Source organism: Bremia lactucae, linkage group LG3 (assembly GCF_004359215.1).
Source record: "Bremia lactucae strain SF5 linkage group LG3, whole genome shotgun sequence".
Lineage (NCBI taxonomy): Eukaryota > Oomycota > Peronosporomycetes > Peronosporales > Peronosporaceae > Bremia > Bremia lactucae.
The window spans coordinates 4,889,194-4,908,884 of record NC_090612.1 but is presented as its reverse complement, the minus strand read 5'-3'; the positions used below and the strand labels follow the sequence as shown (position 1 = coordinate 4,908,884).

General features: G+C 45.9%; 4 protein-coding genes across 4 annotated transcripts; 3 read left to right on the top strand and 1 right to left on the bottom strand.

Moving 5' to 3' along the window:
• Positions 1 to 124: 124 nt before the first annotated feature.
• On the bottom strand, positions 125 to 2,077 carry CCR75_003449 (uncharacterized protein; the record flags this gene model as incomplete). The annotated part of the gene is made up of 3 exons (XM_067961543.1): positions 125 to 589; positions 667 to 828; positions 890 to 2,077. The coding sequence occupies 3 exons, from the start codon at positions 2,075 to 2,077 to the stop codon at positions 443 to 445; spliced, it is 1,497 nt and encodes a 498-aa protein (XP_067817493.1). The 3' UTR covers positions 125 to 442.
• Positions 2,078 to 7,971: 5,894 nt separating this feature from the next.
• Positions 7,972 to 8,352, top strand: CCR75_003450 (uncharacterized protein; the record flags this gene model as incomplete). Its single annotated transcript, XM_067961544.1, has 1 exon — positions 7,972 to 8,352. One exon carries the CDS (start codon positions 7,972 to 7,974, stop codon positions 8,350 to 8,352), a length of 381 nt encoding a protein of 126 aa, XP_067817385.1.
• A 10-nt stretch (positions 8,353 to 8,362) lies between these two features.
• Positions 8,363 to 9,278, top strand: CCR75_003451 (uncharacterized protein; the record flags this gene model as incomplete). The annotated part of the gene is made up of 2 exons (XM_067961545.1): positions 8,363 to 9,076; positions 9,163 to 9,278. Exons 1-2 carry the CDS (start codon positions 9,013 to 9,015, stop codon positions 9,276 to 9,278), a joined length of 180 nt encoding a protein of 59 aa, XP_067817384.1. The 5' UTR covers positions 8,363 to 9,012.
• A 991-nt stretch (positions 9,279 to 10,269) lies between these two features.
• CCR75_003452 (uncharacterized protein) lies at positions 10,270 to 11,454 on the top strand (the record flags this gene model as incomplete). Its single annotated transcript, XM_067961546.1, has 1 exon — positions 10,270 to 11,454. One exon carries the CDS (start codon positions 10,270 to 10,272, stop codon positions 11,452 to 11,454), a length of 1,185 nt encoding a protein of 394 aa, XP_067817387.1.
• Between the last annotated feature and the right edge of the window lie 8,237 nt (positions 11,455 to 19,691).

Below are 19,691 nucleotides of genomic sequence, written 5' to 3'. Positions count from 1 at the left end.
TTGATCTTAAAGCGTTAAGTGCCTTCAGTTCAATAGAACCAAGTGACTCTCTGAGTCTGAAAGTCTTCCTCTGACTTTAGGAGCGAAGGTAGCTCCGCTACAATATCCATGCCTCCTATTGCGGATGTCGGTTACAGTGTGAGAATTTTTCAGTAGTGAATAGCTGGAAGGAAGGTTGCATCATTTGCTATATCTTTGTCTAAATTTGTATTAGGCTTGAGCTTGCCTACCAGGGTATGACTTTTTAAAAAAAAGCGCAAAACGCGTGAATTCACAGCTCGTTCTTTTTGATACAGTACGACAATTTTGCCGCCTTTATAGATCTGCCGATTTAAGCAGCTTAAATGTAATAAAATGTCTAATTATCCCAATAAAGGCGTCTTACAGCCAAAATTTATAACGTACTATCATAGCGAGTTGCACACCCGGCCACACAACTCAGCTATGACGGCATTGGGGCCGTAATAACAACTGGGACAGTAAGAAGTGAATTTTCAATCACTTCATGCGCGTCTTCATCAAACTTTTCTGTGTCCATAATGAATCGTGCAGAAATAATTGAGATCGAATCAACAGGTTTTATCAAGAGCTGCCAGTGGCAGCGAATCGTAATTATACAATGTAAAAGCAATTAGTTACGCATAACATCGTAAGAAATAAGCTTACCGAGAGTTTTATCTTAATATAATTTCGGGCAGCTTGAAGCAGAATCGCGTTGGGAATATCACCATTAGCACCGTATGGCAACTCCTCTTGAATGAAAGCATCCGCAAGAGTTGGGTCTTCATAAGGGCCAACAATAATTGGAGTCAAATCTTGCAGTAAAACCTAATCAAACACAAATGAAATCCAAAGAATAGCAAATTATTTATGTCAACAAAAAGTATACCTGTCCATTCTCACGTATATCACCACCAGCTCCCAAATTTGCAGAAGCAGAGCGAAAAGTGATGCGGATTGCATCATCAAGTGGATTTTCCACAAAAAGAACGCATTCCAGATTTCCAGTACCTTCAACACGGTATGGTAGTCGCTGGAAGGTAACAATGGGCACGTGATATGCGGCTAAATTAGCTTTCTTAAACCAAGACGCAGATACGGGTAACGAGCTATCGCCACTCATAGGACTGATCTGGGGCTTTACAAGAATACCAGCCGTGCCATGTTTAATCGACTCGGCACAACGCCAAGCGCGCTTTGCGCGCAGCAGTGGCCGATAAGGGGTAAGCAACTTCACGTCCCGTGACTGATTTAACGGGTTCTGCAGCCGCTGGTGCAGCGTCGACACCTCGCCCATTTCACATTTTTGCGAAAGAACTTTCAACATTTTACGCGTCATCTCTGGTGTGTCTTCCTTCCAAGAAGCCCCTTCGTTTTGAAGTACCGCAAGCTGCTTTTTTAACTCGGGCCATTGATGTTCGAGTCTGTTCTCAATCAGCCTCATTTCCTTCTCCTGCAACTTATTCAGCGCCTGATCGTACTTCCATCCTCCCATTGCAACCAGTCTTTTATATTTAAACTTTTTGATGTGGTTCTCACGCTGAAGCTCTTTCATTGAGTCCGCAAGCGCCTGAAGTGAGCTACCACGCCCAAAGGCATTTTTAAAAGATGATGTCATCGTTGCAGCGTTGCCTCCACTAGCCAAAGATACCGAGGGAGTTATGTAATACGACTGCAATGCCTGAAATACATCTTCGTGAACCGCTTGACGCTCGCGAGTGATAGCTGCCATAATCAACGCGTCCGGGTCATCGTCTACCCATTCTAGCTCATAAGAGTCCCAGCGGCAGTGCGCACACAGTAGAAAGTAGCCCTGACAGCTTTCGTGAAATGCCGTGGAAAGTATTGTCTGGCACGTGGGGCAACTAAAGCATCGGCTTGAGCGGTTCTGATACATGGATGCTTCCTTTGATGGCATATTTACCAGTAAATTTCCACAGTAGAAAGATTCAAACTCCTCCACGCTGCATTGTGGTAGACGACACACCAGTTTTTGACGCGTTTCACTGTAAAAGAGTAAACTTACGGGCGCCAGGTGTCCACATTTGCAAGCATAGCGAACGCTAACGTCGGCCATTGCACGAAATACCTCGCAACTATGACATGCCCTATTTGTTAAGCTTATTAATTGCTTATTTTAGGGAAAAAAAATCAAAAGTAAGGGTGTGTTAACCGGGCACTGCCGACTTGTACTGCTTCAGTACAAGTCCACTTCGCACTGCTTCAATGCAAGTGGTTGCCTCACGTCACTTTACGTGCACTAATACGTGCAGAGGAAGACTCTTTTTAATACACTTCCTTTAAAGAGGGTTAAAAGTAAACTGTATTCAATATAATTAAGCTCTTCTGTTTCTATCTATTTACTACTAACTTAATTATAAACTAATACAGAACATGAAATAAAATCTAATCTGTCTCTCTCTTTGCGCGCGTCCCGTGCTGACTGGACCGCGGAGCAAGTAGATATAATGGCCTGTATCTACCAATGGATAAGCATTCCGAATATTACTATGGGTTGTAATATTTTCAAATATTATCTACCTTTTAGATAATATATTAATTAACAAGCTTTACTCCAATGAGTGACGCTTACCGCGCGTGTTCAAGACCATCCTCCAATACATGGAGGTAGCGGTCGAATTTGTTGATCTTCGACTCTTGATCCGACACAGGGTTCGGATCTAATTTTACCTCCTCCAATACAACCTTTGGTGGAGTTCCGCGGTGGCCAACGGCTCCTTGTGGAACGTATTCAAAGCCACCGTGATGTGAAGGGGCAGCGAACGAGTTATCTGGTTAACAAGCGCGGTTTTTCAGCTTTGCATGACAGATGGGAGCCTCGTTCCCAGCTGGTTGTTGACGTTGAGGGCCTCGTCCGTTAGTATAACGAGACTCATCAGATGGATTAGAGGGTCCATTGAAAAACGCGCGCCCCTGGCGCGTGTAAATCGATTGCAAAAAACGTCAATCGCATCGGCATCTCAATAGAGATGCGAGCCCTTCCCCAGGGTGATGAAAGGGAGTAAACATCCCCTTTCACGTTTCGTATTGTTGACTCAAGATGGACACGGATCACCCCACGTGAGGCATGGAAGTCGTGCCTCACGAGACGACCGATGCAATTTTAAACCTTGCACCGGTTGGAGTTCTTTCCTCAAACTTAACGCAAATCGCGTTAGGACTTTGAAGCCAGGCTTCGCATCCAATGTCTTTGACATTGGGAAAAAAATGCGCTCCAGGCTTGCATTAACGGGATTTTATCTCGCGTGTTGTTGCCACTATACCATCGATGCTTAAGAAAAGCATCGAGATAAAATCTTCCTTATCGCAAAAGTTCTTCGCGCTGGATCAAGACCATGTAGCTTTGTCGCAATAAATAAAAGATATTTATTGTGAGGAGTTGTCTCTCCAGACAAGCTACTGACTAGCCGTTCGGCAAAAGCCACGGCTTTTTCTCAGGGGAAAGACGAGACATTTTATTGTCTGCACTCCCCTGAGTGGGACCCACTGAAGCAGGGGTACCACAAGAACTGTTATTACGATGGCTTACGCCATCGTCATCACCACGCACAGAAATAAGTGCGGGTGACGGCACTGGAGACCGCAACAGTTTGTGTTGTGGGGGAAGATGATACTACGGCAGACAAAACATCTGCCGCAAGAGACAATAATGCGTCGCCCGCGGCTGCATGTACCGCAGCCGAAGGCGCCGCACTATTCACACACCGCATGGACTCGTTAACCATGCAATATAATTGAAAATGATGGTTCTGACAATCAACATCGTTTTCAATTAAGTGGTCTTATAATGACCACTCTATTTAATAACATTCAAAGTGATTGTCGTTTAAGGGAGGAATGATGTAACGGGGGGTGTCGTTAAATGAATTTAACACTTAGCAAGCTCACTATATCGAACGGTTGGAAAACCGTCCGAAGAGCGCGTACTCAATGCTGGAGTACGAACGGAAATATCACGATCTTCGTGATGAGCTGTCGTCAGCTCATCGCGGTTTCGAGGATATTCGGACCCGACATGAGAATCTCCAGATCCAGAATGAGAATCTGGTTCGTGACCACAAGAATCTTTTAGGGATTCTTGACAAGGGTGGTCAGATCCGTCCTTGGAAGAAACCGCGTACTGATGGTACGGGCGGAGCCGACCAAAGTAAAACGTAGGATGCAAACGCATCCTATGTTGTAATTCTATTGGGTACGCATTGCCTCCGCGATGCAGTACACGGAGTGGCCCAATGAACTTGGGTAGTAGTTTACTGCTACCCACATTAGTAACTACACGCTTAGGTAAGTTTACCGTAGAGAGTAGTTCTAGGTCATTCATTTAAAGAATGAACATTTGCTCTTCCATGTTTGTCTGCATTCCGTTTCTTAATGATCTAGTGCTACTCTCTACGGTAAACCTACCTAAGCATTTAGCCACTAAAGTGGGTAGCAGTAAACTACTACCCAAGTTTATTGGGCCTTTCCGTGTACTGCATCGCAGAGGCAAGGCGTACACAATAGAATTGGCACGTAGGATGCGCACGCATCCTACGTTTTACGTTGGTCGGCTCCGCCCGTACCAACAGTACGCGGTTTCTTCCGAGGACGGATCTGACCACCCTTTTCAAAAATCCTTAAAAGATTCTTGTGATCGCGATCCAGATTCTCATGTTGAATCTGGAGTTTCTCATGCAGGTTTAGAAGATCCTCGAAACTGCGATGAGCGGACGACAGCTCATCACGAAGAGCGTGATATTTCCGTTCGTACTTCAACATGGAGTACGCACTCTTCGAACGGTCTTCCAACCGTTCGATATGGTGAGCCTGCACCGTCTGCTCTAACAAGCGACGCATATCGCGCTCGTGATTAAGTCCTACCTCCATATCATGGAGGAAGTGATCGAGTTTATCGATCTTCGACTCTAGATCCGACACATGGGTTGGATCAAATTTTCTCTCGCCGCCACAACCATTGGTGGATTCCCACGGTGGTCAACGTTTCCTTGTGGAACGTATTCAAAACCACCGTGATGTGAAGGGGCAGCGAACGAGTTATCTGTTTGCTGGCGCGGTTATTTCACCTCCGCATGACAGCTGGGAGCTTCGTTCCCAGCTGGTTGCTGACGTTGAGGGCTTCGTCCGTCAGTATGACAAGACCCACCCGATGGTTCAATAGGCCGATCGGAAAACACGCGTCCCTGGCGCTTGTAGATCGATTGCAAAACGTCAATTGCATCCCACATCTCAATAGAGATGCGAGCCCTTCCCCAGGGCGAAGAAAGGGGATACACATCCCCTTTTACAGTCTTCGAGTTGTCAACACAACACGGACAGGAATCACCCCGCGTGAGGCATGGAAGCCCAGCCTCACGTGACAACCGATGCAATTTATACTTTGCACCGGTTGGAGTTCGTTTCTCAAACTTAACGCAATTCGCGTTAAGTTGTTGAAGCCAGGCTTCGCGTCCAATGTTTTTGACATTGCGAATGAACGCGCTCAGGCTTGCATAAGCGAGACTTTATCTCGCTTATTGTTGTCACTAAACCATCGATGCTTAAGAAAAGCATCGAGATAAAAATCTTTCTCAGCGCGATAGTTCTTCGCGCTGGGATCAAGGCCATATAGCTTTGTCGCAATAAATAAGGGATATTTATTGTGAGGAGTTGTCTCTCCAGACAAGCTATTGATTAGCCGTTCTGGCAAAAGCCACGGTTCTTTTCAGGGGCGAGATGAGATATTTTATTGTCTTCACTCCCCTGAGTGGTACCCACTGAAGCGGGTGTACCACAAGAACTTTTATTACGATGGATTACGCCATCGTCATCACAATGCACAGAAATATGTGCGGGTGACGGCACGGGATACGGTGCTGGCGATGAGGGATCATCCTCATCGTCGGAACCAAATAGACTATTAACTCGTCTATCAGAATGAGCCCTCTCTTTCGAAGGCTCATAGTCAGCCGCCTGACGGATATCAGGCGACTACTCTATTCTCCCCGAGTCGGCCATTTCGTCCGACTCGCATTCGTAGTCGACCTCCAAAGAGGGGTCGTATTCACGTGGTGAATCACCACGTGCACCAGCAACATCTAGTGTTGCGCGAGTAGAAGATACTACGGCAGACGTTCCGTCGCCGCAAGAGATAACAGTGCGTCACCCGCGGCTGCACGGACCGCAGCCGAAGGCGCCGCACTATCAGCACCCCCCATGAATTTGTTCTTCATGCGATGGAATTTAAAATGATGGTTCTGACCAATCAACATCATATTTGAATTAAGTGGTCACATAGTGACCACTCCATCCAATGACACTCAGAGTGATTGTCGTTTAAGGGAGGTGAAGCAACGGGGTGTATCGTTACATGAAATTAACACTTAAAGGTTGTTAATTAATATATTGTCTTAAAGGTAGATAATATTTGGAGGATATTACTTTTGATAGTAATGTTCAGAAATCTTATTTATAAATAGGTATAGGCCATTATATATATTATCCCGCAGACTAATCAGCTGTAAATGTAAACAAAGAGAGAGAGACAGATAAGATTTCAATTACATGTTTAGTATTAGTTCATGATTAAGTTAGCATCAACAGATAGAAAGAAGAGAAACTTAATTATATTAATACAGGTTTTCATTTAACCCTCTTTAAGTTAGTTGTCTTGAAGAGATGTCTTCCTCTGCACGTACTAGTGTACGTGAAGTGACGTAAGGCACCACTCGCAACTGAAGCAGTGCGAAGTGGATTTGTACTGAAGCAGTACAAGTCGTAGTGCCCCGTTACACTTGCTATATGGCAGCATTAAGAGATCTCAACTCCTGAACATAGTACATTACCTTTACGAGACGCTAAAATTCGCTATCGTACTCGAAAAGCCTAATTAGGCTGCGCAGACAGGCGAGTTAATCCCCATTTTTACGATTCTTATGTAGGAAAAGTGGCATCTATGGAATTGCTCATAAGAGGTCCCACTCACTGGCTCTACCACCGAGCTTAGAAATGGCTAGAGCCACCTTTTGTTGCTCGATCTAGACCATGGCCGAAGTTATGGCCATGTCCATTTGCCTGATCCAAAGAAGGAGACTTTATCCTTCTTTGCCCTCTTATGTACGGATGTTGAGAATAAGAGGGCGAGTCTTGGGCACGGAGTCAGGTACAGGAATGTACCTAGTTGGCATGGATGCCGCCAAGTGGTCTTGGACCTGCCCTATGAGGGGACCCTCATATTGCATTAAGGCTTAAAGCCTGGCTTCCCGAACCTCCGGGCCCTGGATATATGATCCGGCCCAAAGAAAGATTTAAGCTTGTCAACAGCAACACGACGCGCCCCCGAAAGTTCAGGGAAGTGCTCCATCTTCGTAGAGGATAAGTCAAAAAGATTCAGGTGTAGATTGACTATGAGTGCTAGCAGATGTAGCGAAAGTGCCTTGCTCCTTAAGTCAGAGGAAGACTTATAGACTCAGAGAGTCACTTAATTGTATTGAACTAATAGGTTCAATAACTCCAGTTCTAGGGATTCAGGGTTTCGTAGAACAAGTGGCAACAGTATATAGTTAGAAAGTTTTTTTTTTCTCTCGTAGATACGAGAAAAAAAAAAACTTTCTAACTATATACTGTTGCATCAATGCGCAAGCCACAGCAGACGCTGTAAGATCAAAAGGGGAACTGAGCTTTTTAAACTCAAAACCTTACCAAAACTAAATTAAAAAAGATTTTGGCCGATATGTTACCCATAATAAATAAGACTTTAGTGATTAATTATTTAGAATAAAACAAAAAGGTATTTTACCCATAAAGTAACCCACTGTTGTTTCGTCTTAAATTTTGTGACGACACGAACAAGAACGGCACCGAAGAACCATTGAAATTTGATGCGGCTACTGCTGCCAGCACGTTAGACATTATAACTAATAACGCACAGATGAAGGACTGGGTAAAACGTTTCCAACAACAGTAGTTTTTGAGATGTACAAATTGAAGGATGTGAAAACGGATCTTCTAATGCACCCGGACTATATCGACTGGGTGCGATTTCGGATCCACTACGTGAAAAACTATCCCGAATCTAAAAACAAATACCTTCACATCTTAGTCGAGCATTTTGACGAACCATATCTCATGCAACTTTTTCTAACGGACACAAGATCAATGACATCTAAAAGTAACAAGCCAGTCATCGAAACAATATTACTGGACATTCGAAAGCACGTTGCCAAGCGGCTTGCGACCGCGGAGCATGACGTGGAGAAAGTGTTTAAGATGTTAAACCTCCACCTAAGCGACGAGGCCATTTTTTCCGTGGATTCCCAGCGTGGGTCGAGTATTGCGCCATCATTATTAGAATGAAAATAAGAAATCCGACATTTGCAATCCAACCACTAATAAATGTCCACGGCAACCAGTTGCTAACCATCTTCCTTGTCAAAGCAGCCGACTTTCCGTTTTATGAAGAGCTGCTAGACCACTGCGAAACGGTCGGATTCGTAGGTGGATAAACACTTCCAAGACCAAAGAAGAGATCGATATGATTTTTTCTCCGAAGATCTTGGAAGAAACATTTAAGCTCAATAAGCTAAAATTTCTGTAAATTTTTTTTCGCGTCTTGAGGCTTTAAAAAACGAATACTGGAGCCTGCATCAATTCATTTCGTTTGTAAAATTTCTGCTGACGAGCCCGTAGAAGCACTTTTAAAACATGCTGTCTCTCTCGCCGCATCTGCCAACCGAGGCGAACAGCTCGAGCAGATCAGTGAAATTTCGGTACTACGCACTCGTTATACAGAAAAATATGCTCATTTTCTCGTGGCAATCGGCTCTGCGATGCGCGATAAGTAAGTATTGCAAGAAAAGTCCGAGCGCAATATCTTAGCTCAATATGAAGATGTTCCCATCGTCCAAAATTTGAGAGCTACTACTACCATTTTCGTTTCGAAGTCTTCTGTATATGAAAAAAGCTCGGTGCGCTGGAAATCGATTCTCGATACGCTCGGCCACAACGTTTAAGTGAATGAAGCAACAGGCACGTATCTCGATCGATAGGAATTCATCAATGCGAGTTCTCACACCCCGTTGTATGTCAAGAAAACAAGTGTTGCTTATTGCGACCCACCTTCTGGAATTTCTAAGGGGACGTTACTAATGATTTTTTTTAATGTAGTCCGATTACTAGCTTCTTTTCTATCGCGAAAAACCACAAAAAAAACACAACTCAGTGGCGAGTTCTTCATGCAGCATCTCAGCTTTTCCAATCTAAAAGTTCTTTACTGTGATTAATCACCTAAAACGATCGGACTTATATCTCGCAACTTTCCGAGTGTGTCGGAAACACCAAATTGAGTTGCAAACTTATCACTCATGTGTTCAGATATGTAGAAAAAAACTTTCCTGTTCGTATGATCTTACGTTAATCGTACCACCTCTACTACTGCAAACTTCTCGCTCTCTGTTATCGCAGCCTTGAACCGTTTTTTCAATTCCTTGCCAGTCATTGTCGACAGTTTTTGGGCCTGAATCTGCTTAAACAAGGTTTGTCGCAATGCACGCATCTCCATCTCCTTGCCAGCGCTCTTTAACGCTCTTTTAATTAGCTGAATCCACTTGACCGACTCCTCTGCCGTCTTTCTTTTCTTTTTAGCAGGTACCTCCGTCGTCTCCTCAGATGATCTTTTCTTTTGGATACTTGCGCCCCCGATCGTCGCCGTCGCGCTATCTTCTTGCCTTAATGCGTTATAAGACGTCTCATAAATACTCCAGGCTTTCTCAACGAGCATCGTGTCGCGCAGCGCGAGACTATTGGTGACAAAGTTGATAAATTTGTGCTTCTTACGGGGTACGTTTGCATAACCAGCAATGTGCGTGAGCACATCCTGCACGGTCGGATCTTCCACACACTTCGCAGACTGTACGACGCCCATCCATCGCTCTTGGGGAGCCTGTTTCTTGCCTTTTTGGCTCGGACACAGTGTTTTCTCATACTTCTCGGCCTCGGAGATACAGCTTGTGTGGGCCGCGTAGTCATTACCCTCAAACACAACGCTACAGTCCACACAGCTCACAGCCCAGCAATTGCGACATTGACCTGCATGTGCATCGACTTTATTCTTCTTGAGCGTCTCGTTACAGCTCTCGCAGACAAAGAACACCATGGTGTACCCTTCCGTGCCGCCAATCCGTGCGTATCGAACTAATTGGACAAAAAGCGATGACTTTTCACCAATCACTTGACCCGTTGTTGTTGGAGTCGAAACACTGAATCCGTATTGCGATGAATGGTCATAAGCGCCAAGTGACCAAGTTACAGGCGATAAATGACGAGGAAGAAGAAGTCGTGACGCTGTCGGATGTGATTCAGCACAATGACCAGATGACAGAGGCAGCCAATGCGGTGCTAGGCGATGCGAGCGATACGCATTGCAGCTATCCCAGGGGGTACATGCGTCAAGCCGTCTTTGCGTGTATGACGTGCACCCCAGACGCGCGTGAAAATCCTCAGACACGCGCTGGAGTGTGTCTCGCGTGCACGTATCATTGCCATCAAGACCATGAGCTTGTGGAATTGTATACAAAGCGTGCGTTTCGTTGTGACTGTGGCAATGAAACGTTTCTTCCAAGTACGTCAAGATTGCACACAAAGTGTCGATATATGAAACCAAACTTTGTATGTGTGATGCTACTAGATCATCCTTGCCACTTAGAAGCAAACAAGACGTCGAGGAACGCCCGGAATACGTACTCGCAGAACTATGGAGGGCTCTACTGCCAGTGCCACCGACCGTATCCCGATCCAGAACGAACGACGCCCGAGGTTATGGTCCAATGCATAATTTGTGAAGATTGGTTACACGAAGAACATATTTTTGAAAATTTGGACCAAAACGTCGAATGTAGCTCAAAGATTGTTCCGGAAAGCTTTGAGGAATTCATTTGCCTTGCATGTATGAAGGAGCATCCATTTCTAATGGCCTACACAGTACAGACGTCTGAAGAGAATGGTGTCGACGATCAATCGAGCATTCTATCGACCGACGTGATCGATTGTAGATTACACTCCAAGCAGCGGCAACTGAAAGACAAGGGATTGACGACAGTAGTGCCGACATTCTGGTCGAGCGATTGGCGCAAGGAGCTCTGTGAATGCTCGTCCTGTGTCAGTTTATTTGAAAAGCACAAGATTGCGTTTCTTCTCGACCCCGACGACGCGTTGCACGTGTACGAAGCCAGCGCTCGCGCGAGAACAAGCGCGTCGGGGGAAGAAATGGCGCAGCGTGCGTTTGCCACTAGACTGACCCACGAACAACAAGTGGAAGTTGCGAAGGGCTACAGTCGCATGAAGCAGACTCTTCAACAGTATTTAGCGGGCTTTGCTGCCGCGGGTAAGACGGTCAAGAAGGAAGACATTCAAACATTCTTTCAAGAGCTCAATCAGGCCAAACGGCAAAAAATCGAGTAAAAATGGAATGCATTGGCCATTTTGTTTTCGTGTTTAGTTCTGAAACTTGGCCACCCACGCCATGGCTTTGGCAGTCCACGTCGGCTTGGCTTCGAACGTCTCGCCACGCGTAGCTGTTTCAATGGTAGCAGCGAGGCGAGCACCTTGATCAATTGCACGCTTAGCGTCGAGCTCGCCCGCTTCATCCGCTCCGCCAATCCGAAATACAGTCACACCTTGTTCTATCAGTGGCTGTTCTAGTTCACGAAGCGGGACTTGGCCTGCACAAATGATCACATTGTCCACATCCAACACTTGCGTCTTCCCGTCTTTATCTGTGTAGTGCAGTCCTGCGTCATCGACTTTCTTGTACGAGACGCCATTGATCAGTTTCACGTGGCGATGCTTGAGGGATAGACGGTGGATCCAGCCCGTCGTTTTTCCAGATCCTTGCCGTGTTTCGTGCGTTTTTGCTGGAAGAGATAGACCTCGTGGTCTGATGTCGGGTCTGTCGACGCAATACCTGCCACACCGCCACGTGCTGAGATCGTCGTATCAATGCCCCACTCCCGCGCAAATGCATCGCACTAAAGATCGTCGACTTGCTAGTGTGAGTGAGAAACTCCGAAACATCAAATCCAATGCCTCCAGCCCCAATGACTGCGACCTTCTTGCCCACCTGCGTTTGATGCTTGAGTACGTCAATGTAACTCAGTACTTTGGGATGATCTGCGCCTGTGAGATCAAGGGTACGCGGAAGTACCCCAGACGCTACCACGACCTTATCAAGATCACCTCTCGAGCCTCCACGCACCTGTTAAGCACCACGGTGACACCCGTGAGCTTCAATTGTTTTTCAAAGTGACGAAGCGTTTCGTGAAACACTTCTTTTCCTGGAATGATCTTGGCCATGTTCAATTGTTCACCAATGCTGTCATGCTTGTCAAAGAACGTCACGTTATGGCCAAGTCACGCTGCGATTTATGCAAAGGATAAACCAGCCGGTCCAGCTCCCACCACCGCCACTCGTTGCGGATCTATTGAAAAATCGTACAAGTTGGAAAGCCATTGGCAGAAAACAAGTTTCGTTACCGTGTACTGTAGCAGCGTTTCGTAACCTGATAACAACTTGATTTATTGTACTTAAAAGGCGACGCAAACGCAAACATGTCATTAAATCAAGTCCAATATTTTCTGGTTATACCAAAATAGCTCGAAGGTAGGCGAGGCGCTTAGATAAATCAGAATGAAAATAAGCTTCCGTAGCTTTAATTAGTTTCGCCTCGCATTATTGCATTAATACTTGAACTTATTCAAACGTGTTGTTTTTCACATGAAACTTAAGGATAGGAGCGCTTGCACTTAATTGCTGGTAGTGGAAAGAGCCGTTGGAAAAGACAGCTATTCAGAAAATCGCACGAAAAGCGACAGATTAGCTGTGTAATGAGGCACACATCGGTTGGAGAACCGTTGTTGTGGAACATTTACTTTATGGGTAAAATACTTTATATCTAATTTAAAATAGTAAGTTACTTATATCCCATTTATTATGGGTAATAAATTAGGTCGCCGCCAGATATAAAGCTGGCGGCCAAAATCTATTTTAATTAGCCAGGGTAAGTTTTTTTTAGATCTAGATACTTAAATAAAGTTAGTTCCCCTTTTGATCTTAAAGCGTCAAGTGCCTTTCTAAGGCTTGCGCATTGATCTGTAAGAGATAGAAGCCTTATTAAGGTATATCCTCTTGAGCACTAGTTGTCACTTGGCTCTACGAACCCCCGAATCCCTTGAACTAGGATTCCTTAAGCTTTAATAGCTTGTACGACTCCCTGAGTTGTTAAGCCCATTAGTTCAATAGAGCTAAGTGACTCTCTGAGTCTGTCTTCCTCTGACTTTAGGAGCGAGGTAGCTCCGCTACACCTGGTAGCACGTGGAATTTATTATTTCCCAGGGACCAGAGGTCCTGCATGCAAGGCTTGAAGCCTTCATGCGGTACGAAGCCTCCCTGATCGGTCAGGTACAGGACCATTTCGCGGCATCTATGCCAACCTGGTTCATCTCTGTACCTGACTCAGAGCCGAGGGCTCGCCCTCTAACTGTAAATGTGAAAACATTTGAGGGAAAAGAGGGAGAAAATCTCCCTATTTGGATTAAGCCTGCCGCCTTGTTTTTAACAGAACGGCAAAAGGTGGCTATGGCCATTTCCAAACTTGGAGGTAGAGCCATGGAGTGGGCACTATCGTGCAGCACGTCCATTAACAACGCTTTTCCCTCATTAAATTCGCTGAAACAGCAAATGACGAGCATGTTTGCACCGCCTGATCAGGCATTTCGATTGCGAGCACGGCTCCTAGCGACTCGACAGGGTAAAAGAACCCTAGGGGACTTTGTCCAGGAGTTGAGATCTCTCATTGCATCGATGCATCAAGATCTGGTGCAAGAAGCAATTGTAGTGTCCATCTTTATGGGGGCTCAACGAGGGCGTTGCCCGGACAGAATTGTTCTGACCTCATCCGGCTACGTTCGAAGAGGCAGTTTTCATGGCGCTAGCCGAGTTTGACTTTAAGTCTTCTCGCGTTAGCACGCCTGTTTACCAAACAAACTCTTCGAGCACATTGGTTCCGTCTAATAGAGCGGAACCTATGGATTTTAGCCTCGTTGAGGAAGGAGAAGAGGCCCTCCAAGCTGTGGAACAGCATAATACCATCCGTAGATGCTATATGTGCGGAAGCACGAAACATTTTCGGCCTGCCTGCCCTCTTCGAAATTCGCGTAAAGCTCGAAAGAGCTCCAACTCCGACCTACACCACAGATCTGGTCCGGTGCGGGAAAACGTCGATACCCAGTAGGTGCGGGGCGCCCTACTGGAGAAGACCTACGCTCTGTTGAACCACAAGGAGGTGAGAATAAACAGAACCTAGCCCCAATTAGCTCGGTGCGCAATGGCACGGGGCGAGAGTACAAGTCTGGCTTGCTAATTGCTCATGCGACTGTAAAGGGGTTTGATAAGCCGTGGTAAATTTTAATTGAATCAGGAGCGTCTTGCAATTATGCTCGACGCCTTTCCCTTCAAGGAAGTCAACAACACGTTGAGGCGCTTAGAGCACATTAAGGTGATACAATCACTGTTCGCTTAGCGACTGGGACCCGTGTCACTGTTCCCAAAGTTTTATTGAACTTAGATATAAAGTTTCTGGACTTTGATAGTATGGAACGCTGTCTTGTCCTTGATTTGGATTCGAGATATGATCTCATCCTTGGTATGGCCTGCTTAGAACACCATGAACCATGGATCGATTGGAGGTCTAAGAACTTAGGCGCCACGCGCAATGTTCCTAGTAAAGTTTTGGAGAGTCATGAACTCACCTTTCCTAGGCAACAAAAGCGCTATTGGCGCGGATCATTGAATGAGTCTGTCAGTGTTTTAGACATTGGCATCATTGAGTTAATAAACTCTAATGTTAAAAACATTATTGTGAGCCCGACTCAGCAGAAATAAGTGGAACGGCACGTACTCCGTCGAGTGACACTTGTTATAATAACGATTCACTAAATGCTGAAAGCATTGTTGGCCTACAACCGAATCATCTAGGGTGCAATATCCCTGAGATACGTGGAGTGGTACGTCTAGGTCCACCGAGTATGATCGGCCGAGGTGGCATCATACTGAGTGTCAGTAGTGACACTGTTGGCGGTTCGCCAGAACCTCAAGGGTGCAATATCCCTGAGATACGTGGAGTGGCACGTCTAAGTCCACCGAGTGAGGTCGGCCGAGGTGGCACCATACTGAGTGTCAATAGTGACACTATTGGCAGTTCGCCAGAGCATTTTTGGTCAAGCCCTCCTAATGCACGTGAAGCGACACGTAAATGTTCGCTGGATAAGGAAGTTGAATTACCTAACTCCTTGTCAGATGTCAAATCAGACACCATGTCTTGTGTAGAACCAATACAGGCTGGAAAACGCGGGAACGTCAATGTCCCGGCCTCTAAGAGGCGTATTGTCTCCACGCTAACACAGGGTGGACACGAAGCGTGTATACCCTCACAAAGTGATACGAAGTAGCAAGTACATACGCTTGTAAATGGCGTAACCGGTAACATTGAGGGGGACGTTAGCCTTGCGGCAATCCCCTCGTTACATGCTCTTTTAGAGCTAGACGAAATGTCTATTGATGAGTGCGGTCGAGCCTTAAAAAAGCTGGGGACTTATCTGAAATGGTGGTCATTCGACCTATGGTTGAGTTAAACTCATCGTCACTTCTCGACGAATATGTCGTGGATGACACAAAAAGCTGCACTTAGTGCGCGAAATGGGTCATCGATCCTTAAAGATCCTACGGATCCCTTTTATTCCTCAATTAAGGAATTCCAAGATGTGGTATGTAACAATCCACAATCTATTTTACCTCCGAATAGAGATGTTTGTCATGAAATTGACTTAGTTCCGGGAACCAAATACTGTGTCACAAGACAATGGCCTTTACCAAGGGAGCATTGTGACGTCATTGACGATTTTTTCAGAGCTAAGCATGAGGCTGGAATGGTACGAGAGAGCAAATCTCCTCATTCGACACCGACATTTTGTGTCAAAAAGTCAAATGGTAAATGGCGCATTGTACATGCTTATAATAAGCTTTATGCTGCCACTATACCAGCACAAACCCGCATTCCTAGAAAGGATGCTTTTTTTAGAATAATGTGGTGCGATGTACAATGTACAGTGCATGGACTTAGTCGATGGTTACTACCGATTGCTCATGCGAGCTAGTGATATCCCACTTACAGCGGTTAGCACCCCAAGTGGCATGTTATGGGAGTGGCTGGTTATGCCACAAGGGCTTTCCAACGCCCCGGCAACATTCAATCGTCTTGTGACGAAACTGTTTCGTCCTTATCGAGGTTATGCTCAGACTTATTTCGATGACATTTTTGTCCATAGTTGTGCGGAGCAGGGTCGGTCGGATATGGAAAACCATTTAGACCATTTGCGAGCAGTGCTCGAGTGCATGCGCACAAATAAATTGTATACCAATGCATCTGAATGCATTTTTGGCGCAGACGAAATTCCTTTTTTAGGATGCTTCATTGGAAAGCGAGGCCTTGGAGCGGATTCTGCTAAGGTAAAAGCCATAGTAGATTGGCCGGTTCCTAGTGGAATTTGCATTAAATGACGCTGTTTATGCCTCTACAGGCTATACTCCGTTTTATATAAACAGTCTTACCCACCCGCGCGTTCCACTAACGATACCACTGCGTGGTTTAGGGCTTGATGGGGGAGAATTGGCCGATAGGCATGCTGATATCAGCCCTGTTACCGTTCGAAAACAAGTAAGCGAGTTTCTCGCGACGCGATTTCATGTAAGGGATACGATGGCTGCTAGCCACGACAAACAAAAAGAACAAGCAGATGCCAAAGAAAGAAGCTGGATTAATTCTTACATGGTCGGAGACCAAGTTATACTAAACGCTATAAATCTACCTACCAACTTGGTTTCCGCGGTCTTCAAGACCAAATTGCGCCCGCGCTTTATTGGGCCATTTACGGTAGTGGCCAAGAAGGGCCTAGCTTATACGCTAAGCCTTTCCAGCAAGTTGCGTACACACCCAGTGTTTTACGTTGGCTTGCTTAAGCCATGTCGAAACCCTTCCCACGTGGACTTGAAGGCGCTTGCGCCGAGACAGGCGGTCGTACCGCAGACTGCTGCATCCTCACCAGGATGTCCATCTGGCTCTCTAAACGAGGCTGCTGACGCTCCAGCGTCGAACGACGGTCCCGAACTGCCTCAAAAGTGTTGATTTACGTTAACGCTATGAGCTTGAAGATGGGCTTACGGTCGAGATTGCAAACCGGAAAGTAAGTTATATTTTTGTGTTTATCTCAATCTTACCGTTAACTTTATCCTACCGTTAGCTTTATCCTACCGTTAATTCTTTCCTATCGTTCGCTGCACCCCCTTATCCAGATATGTGGACTAATATAAAATGGGGGACGTCACTGTCTGGCGGTACAGTGCTGGTGAATCCCAAGCATTCCCGAACGTTTTACTTTTTGTCGTTACCGGGTATCGAACCGGTGACCAGTGGGACGCAACGCCATGCCTTACCCGACTGAGCCACAACACACGATATTTTCCACATTTAAATTCTCTGTACAATTCTTGTCATACGATCCCTTAAACACGCATATGCATAAAGCGCAACACTTTCGATGGACACATCAATCTTCAACACTCTCCCTTGATGTGCGCTCGAAGTGATGCCCTTATGCTGCCATGCCGAGCCCCATGATAAACTTGGTGTGCTTGTCTCTTGGAAATGCCTTGGTCAATCCGTCCGCGATCATTTCTTCGGTTGGCTTTACTCCACTGCAATTACCTCACTCGCCACTTTGTCACGAAAGAAATGAACTTGATGTCGATGTGCTTCATGCGCGAATGGTAGACAGGATTCTTGGCAAGCGCAATACATCCTTGATTGTCTTGAAACATCGTCGTCGCCGTATCAATCTTGTACTCCAAGTCCTTTATCAGATTTCGAAGCCAGACTGCCTCTTAAGTTGCGCTGTATAGACTCATGTACTCTGCTTCCGTGCTTGATGTCGCAATGGTTGGCTGTCGCTTGGAATTCCATGAGATCGTGCCGCCGTTCAGGAAGAACACGTATCCTGTCGTTGAACGCCGCGTGTCTAAGTCGCCTGCCCAGTTTGCGTCTGCAAATCCAATAAGTTCTCCCTTGTTAACGCCGCTAAATAAAATGCTGATATCATTAGTCGTCTTCAAGTATTTGAGAATTCGTTTGGCTGCCACCCAGTGTGACTTCCCGTAGCGCCCACAGAACTTGGCAACTTCGCCAACCGCATGCGCGATGTCTGGTCGTGTACAAGTCGCTATGTACATTAATGCACCCACCAGTTCGCGATACGGAAATCTCGGTACAAATGCTTCCTCTTCAGGCATCTTCACCGTGCACGTCCTTGCAATTCTTAATTCCATACTTTTCCGAGAGTCGCCTGATGTATGCCTTCTGGTTCATCTTGATCAAGTGTTAATCGCGCTTGCGGTGAATCTCGATTCCTAAGCAGTACTTGAGATCCCCAAGCTCTTTGATGCTGAACTCTTGTTTAAGCGCACTCTTAATGTCCGCAATGCGCTCCTTAGTTTTGCGAGCAGCATTAGGTCGTCCACGTAGATTACAGTGATGCTGTATTCGCCGCTTGACACTCGAATAAACACACACGGATCTGCTGAAGTGCTTTTGAATCCTTGGTTCTCCCAATGCTGATTCAGTTTGCTGTTCCACTGCCGCTTAGCTTGCTTGGTTCCATACAGCGCTTTCTGCAGCAAACACTTCTTCATCGGATTTTGTTGATCTTCAAAACCGTCGGGTTGTCCATGTAGATCTCCTCATCAACGTCTCCATACAAGAATGCGGTATCAACGTCGACGTTTTCTGCCTCCAAGTCCTTAACTGCTGCAATTGCCAACACCGTATTGATTGACTCTTTGCGTGCCACTGGCGCAAAAGTCTCGACAAAGTCGATCCCAGGTCGTTGCGTGAATCCTTTTGCAACTAATCGTGCCTTGAACTTGACAATATTTCCACTTGGATCGCGCTTGATCCGAAATACCCACTTGCAGCCAACGGCCTTCGTGTTCGGTGGCATGCCCACTAACGCCCATGTGCTATGTTCGTTAAGTGACTGCATCTCACTCTTCATCGCTTCCAGCCACTGCTTTTTGTTCTTACTCTTTAATACTTCTTCGTAGCTTGAAGCTTGTTCTCTATCACAATCTGCAACAAAGCAATAAAATAAGTCTTCGTCTACAAAATCGTCCAACTTAAAGTGACCGCGACGTAAGTTGGGAAACTCTTGTTCGTAGCGCACCAGACCGCGCTTCGTTCGAATTGCTCGCATCATCCACTCTTCTTCGCCGTCTCTTCCGGGTGTGCTTGATGCTCGAGTGGGAACATGACTTTGAACACTGGACTCGTTTTGGCTACGATAAATCGGATCACGGCAAGCTCGAAGTGGCGGAGTTCGAAGCCTTTCATCATTTGCTGGAACCTCCAAACCATTAACGTTAAGTGTCGACGTCTCCAAATTTTCATCATCATCAATGATGTCGATAATTCGCTTGTCTTCCCTTTTCATTGCCTTCGAAATGGAATGCTCGGCAAATGTCACGCTTCTTGAAATTGTGATAGAGCCCTCATCCGCGTTAAGTAGTCGATACGCCTTGTGATCCTTTGCATAGC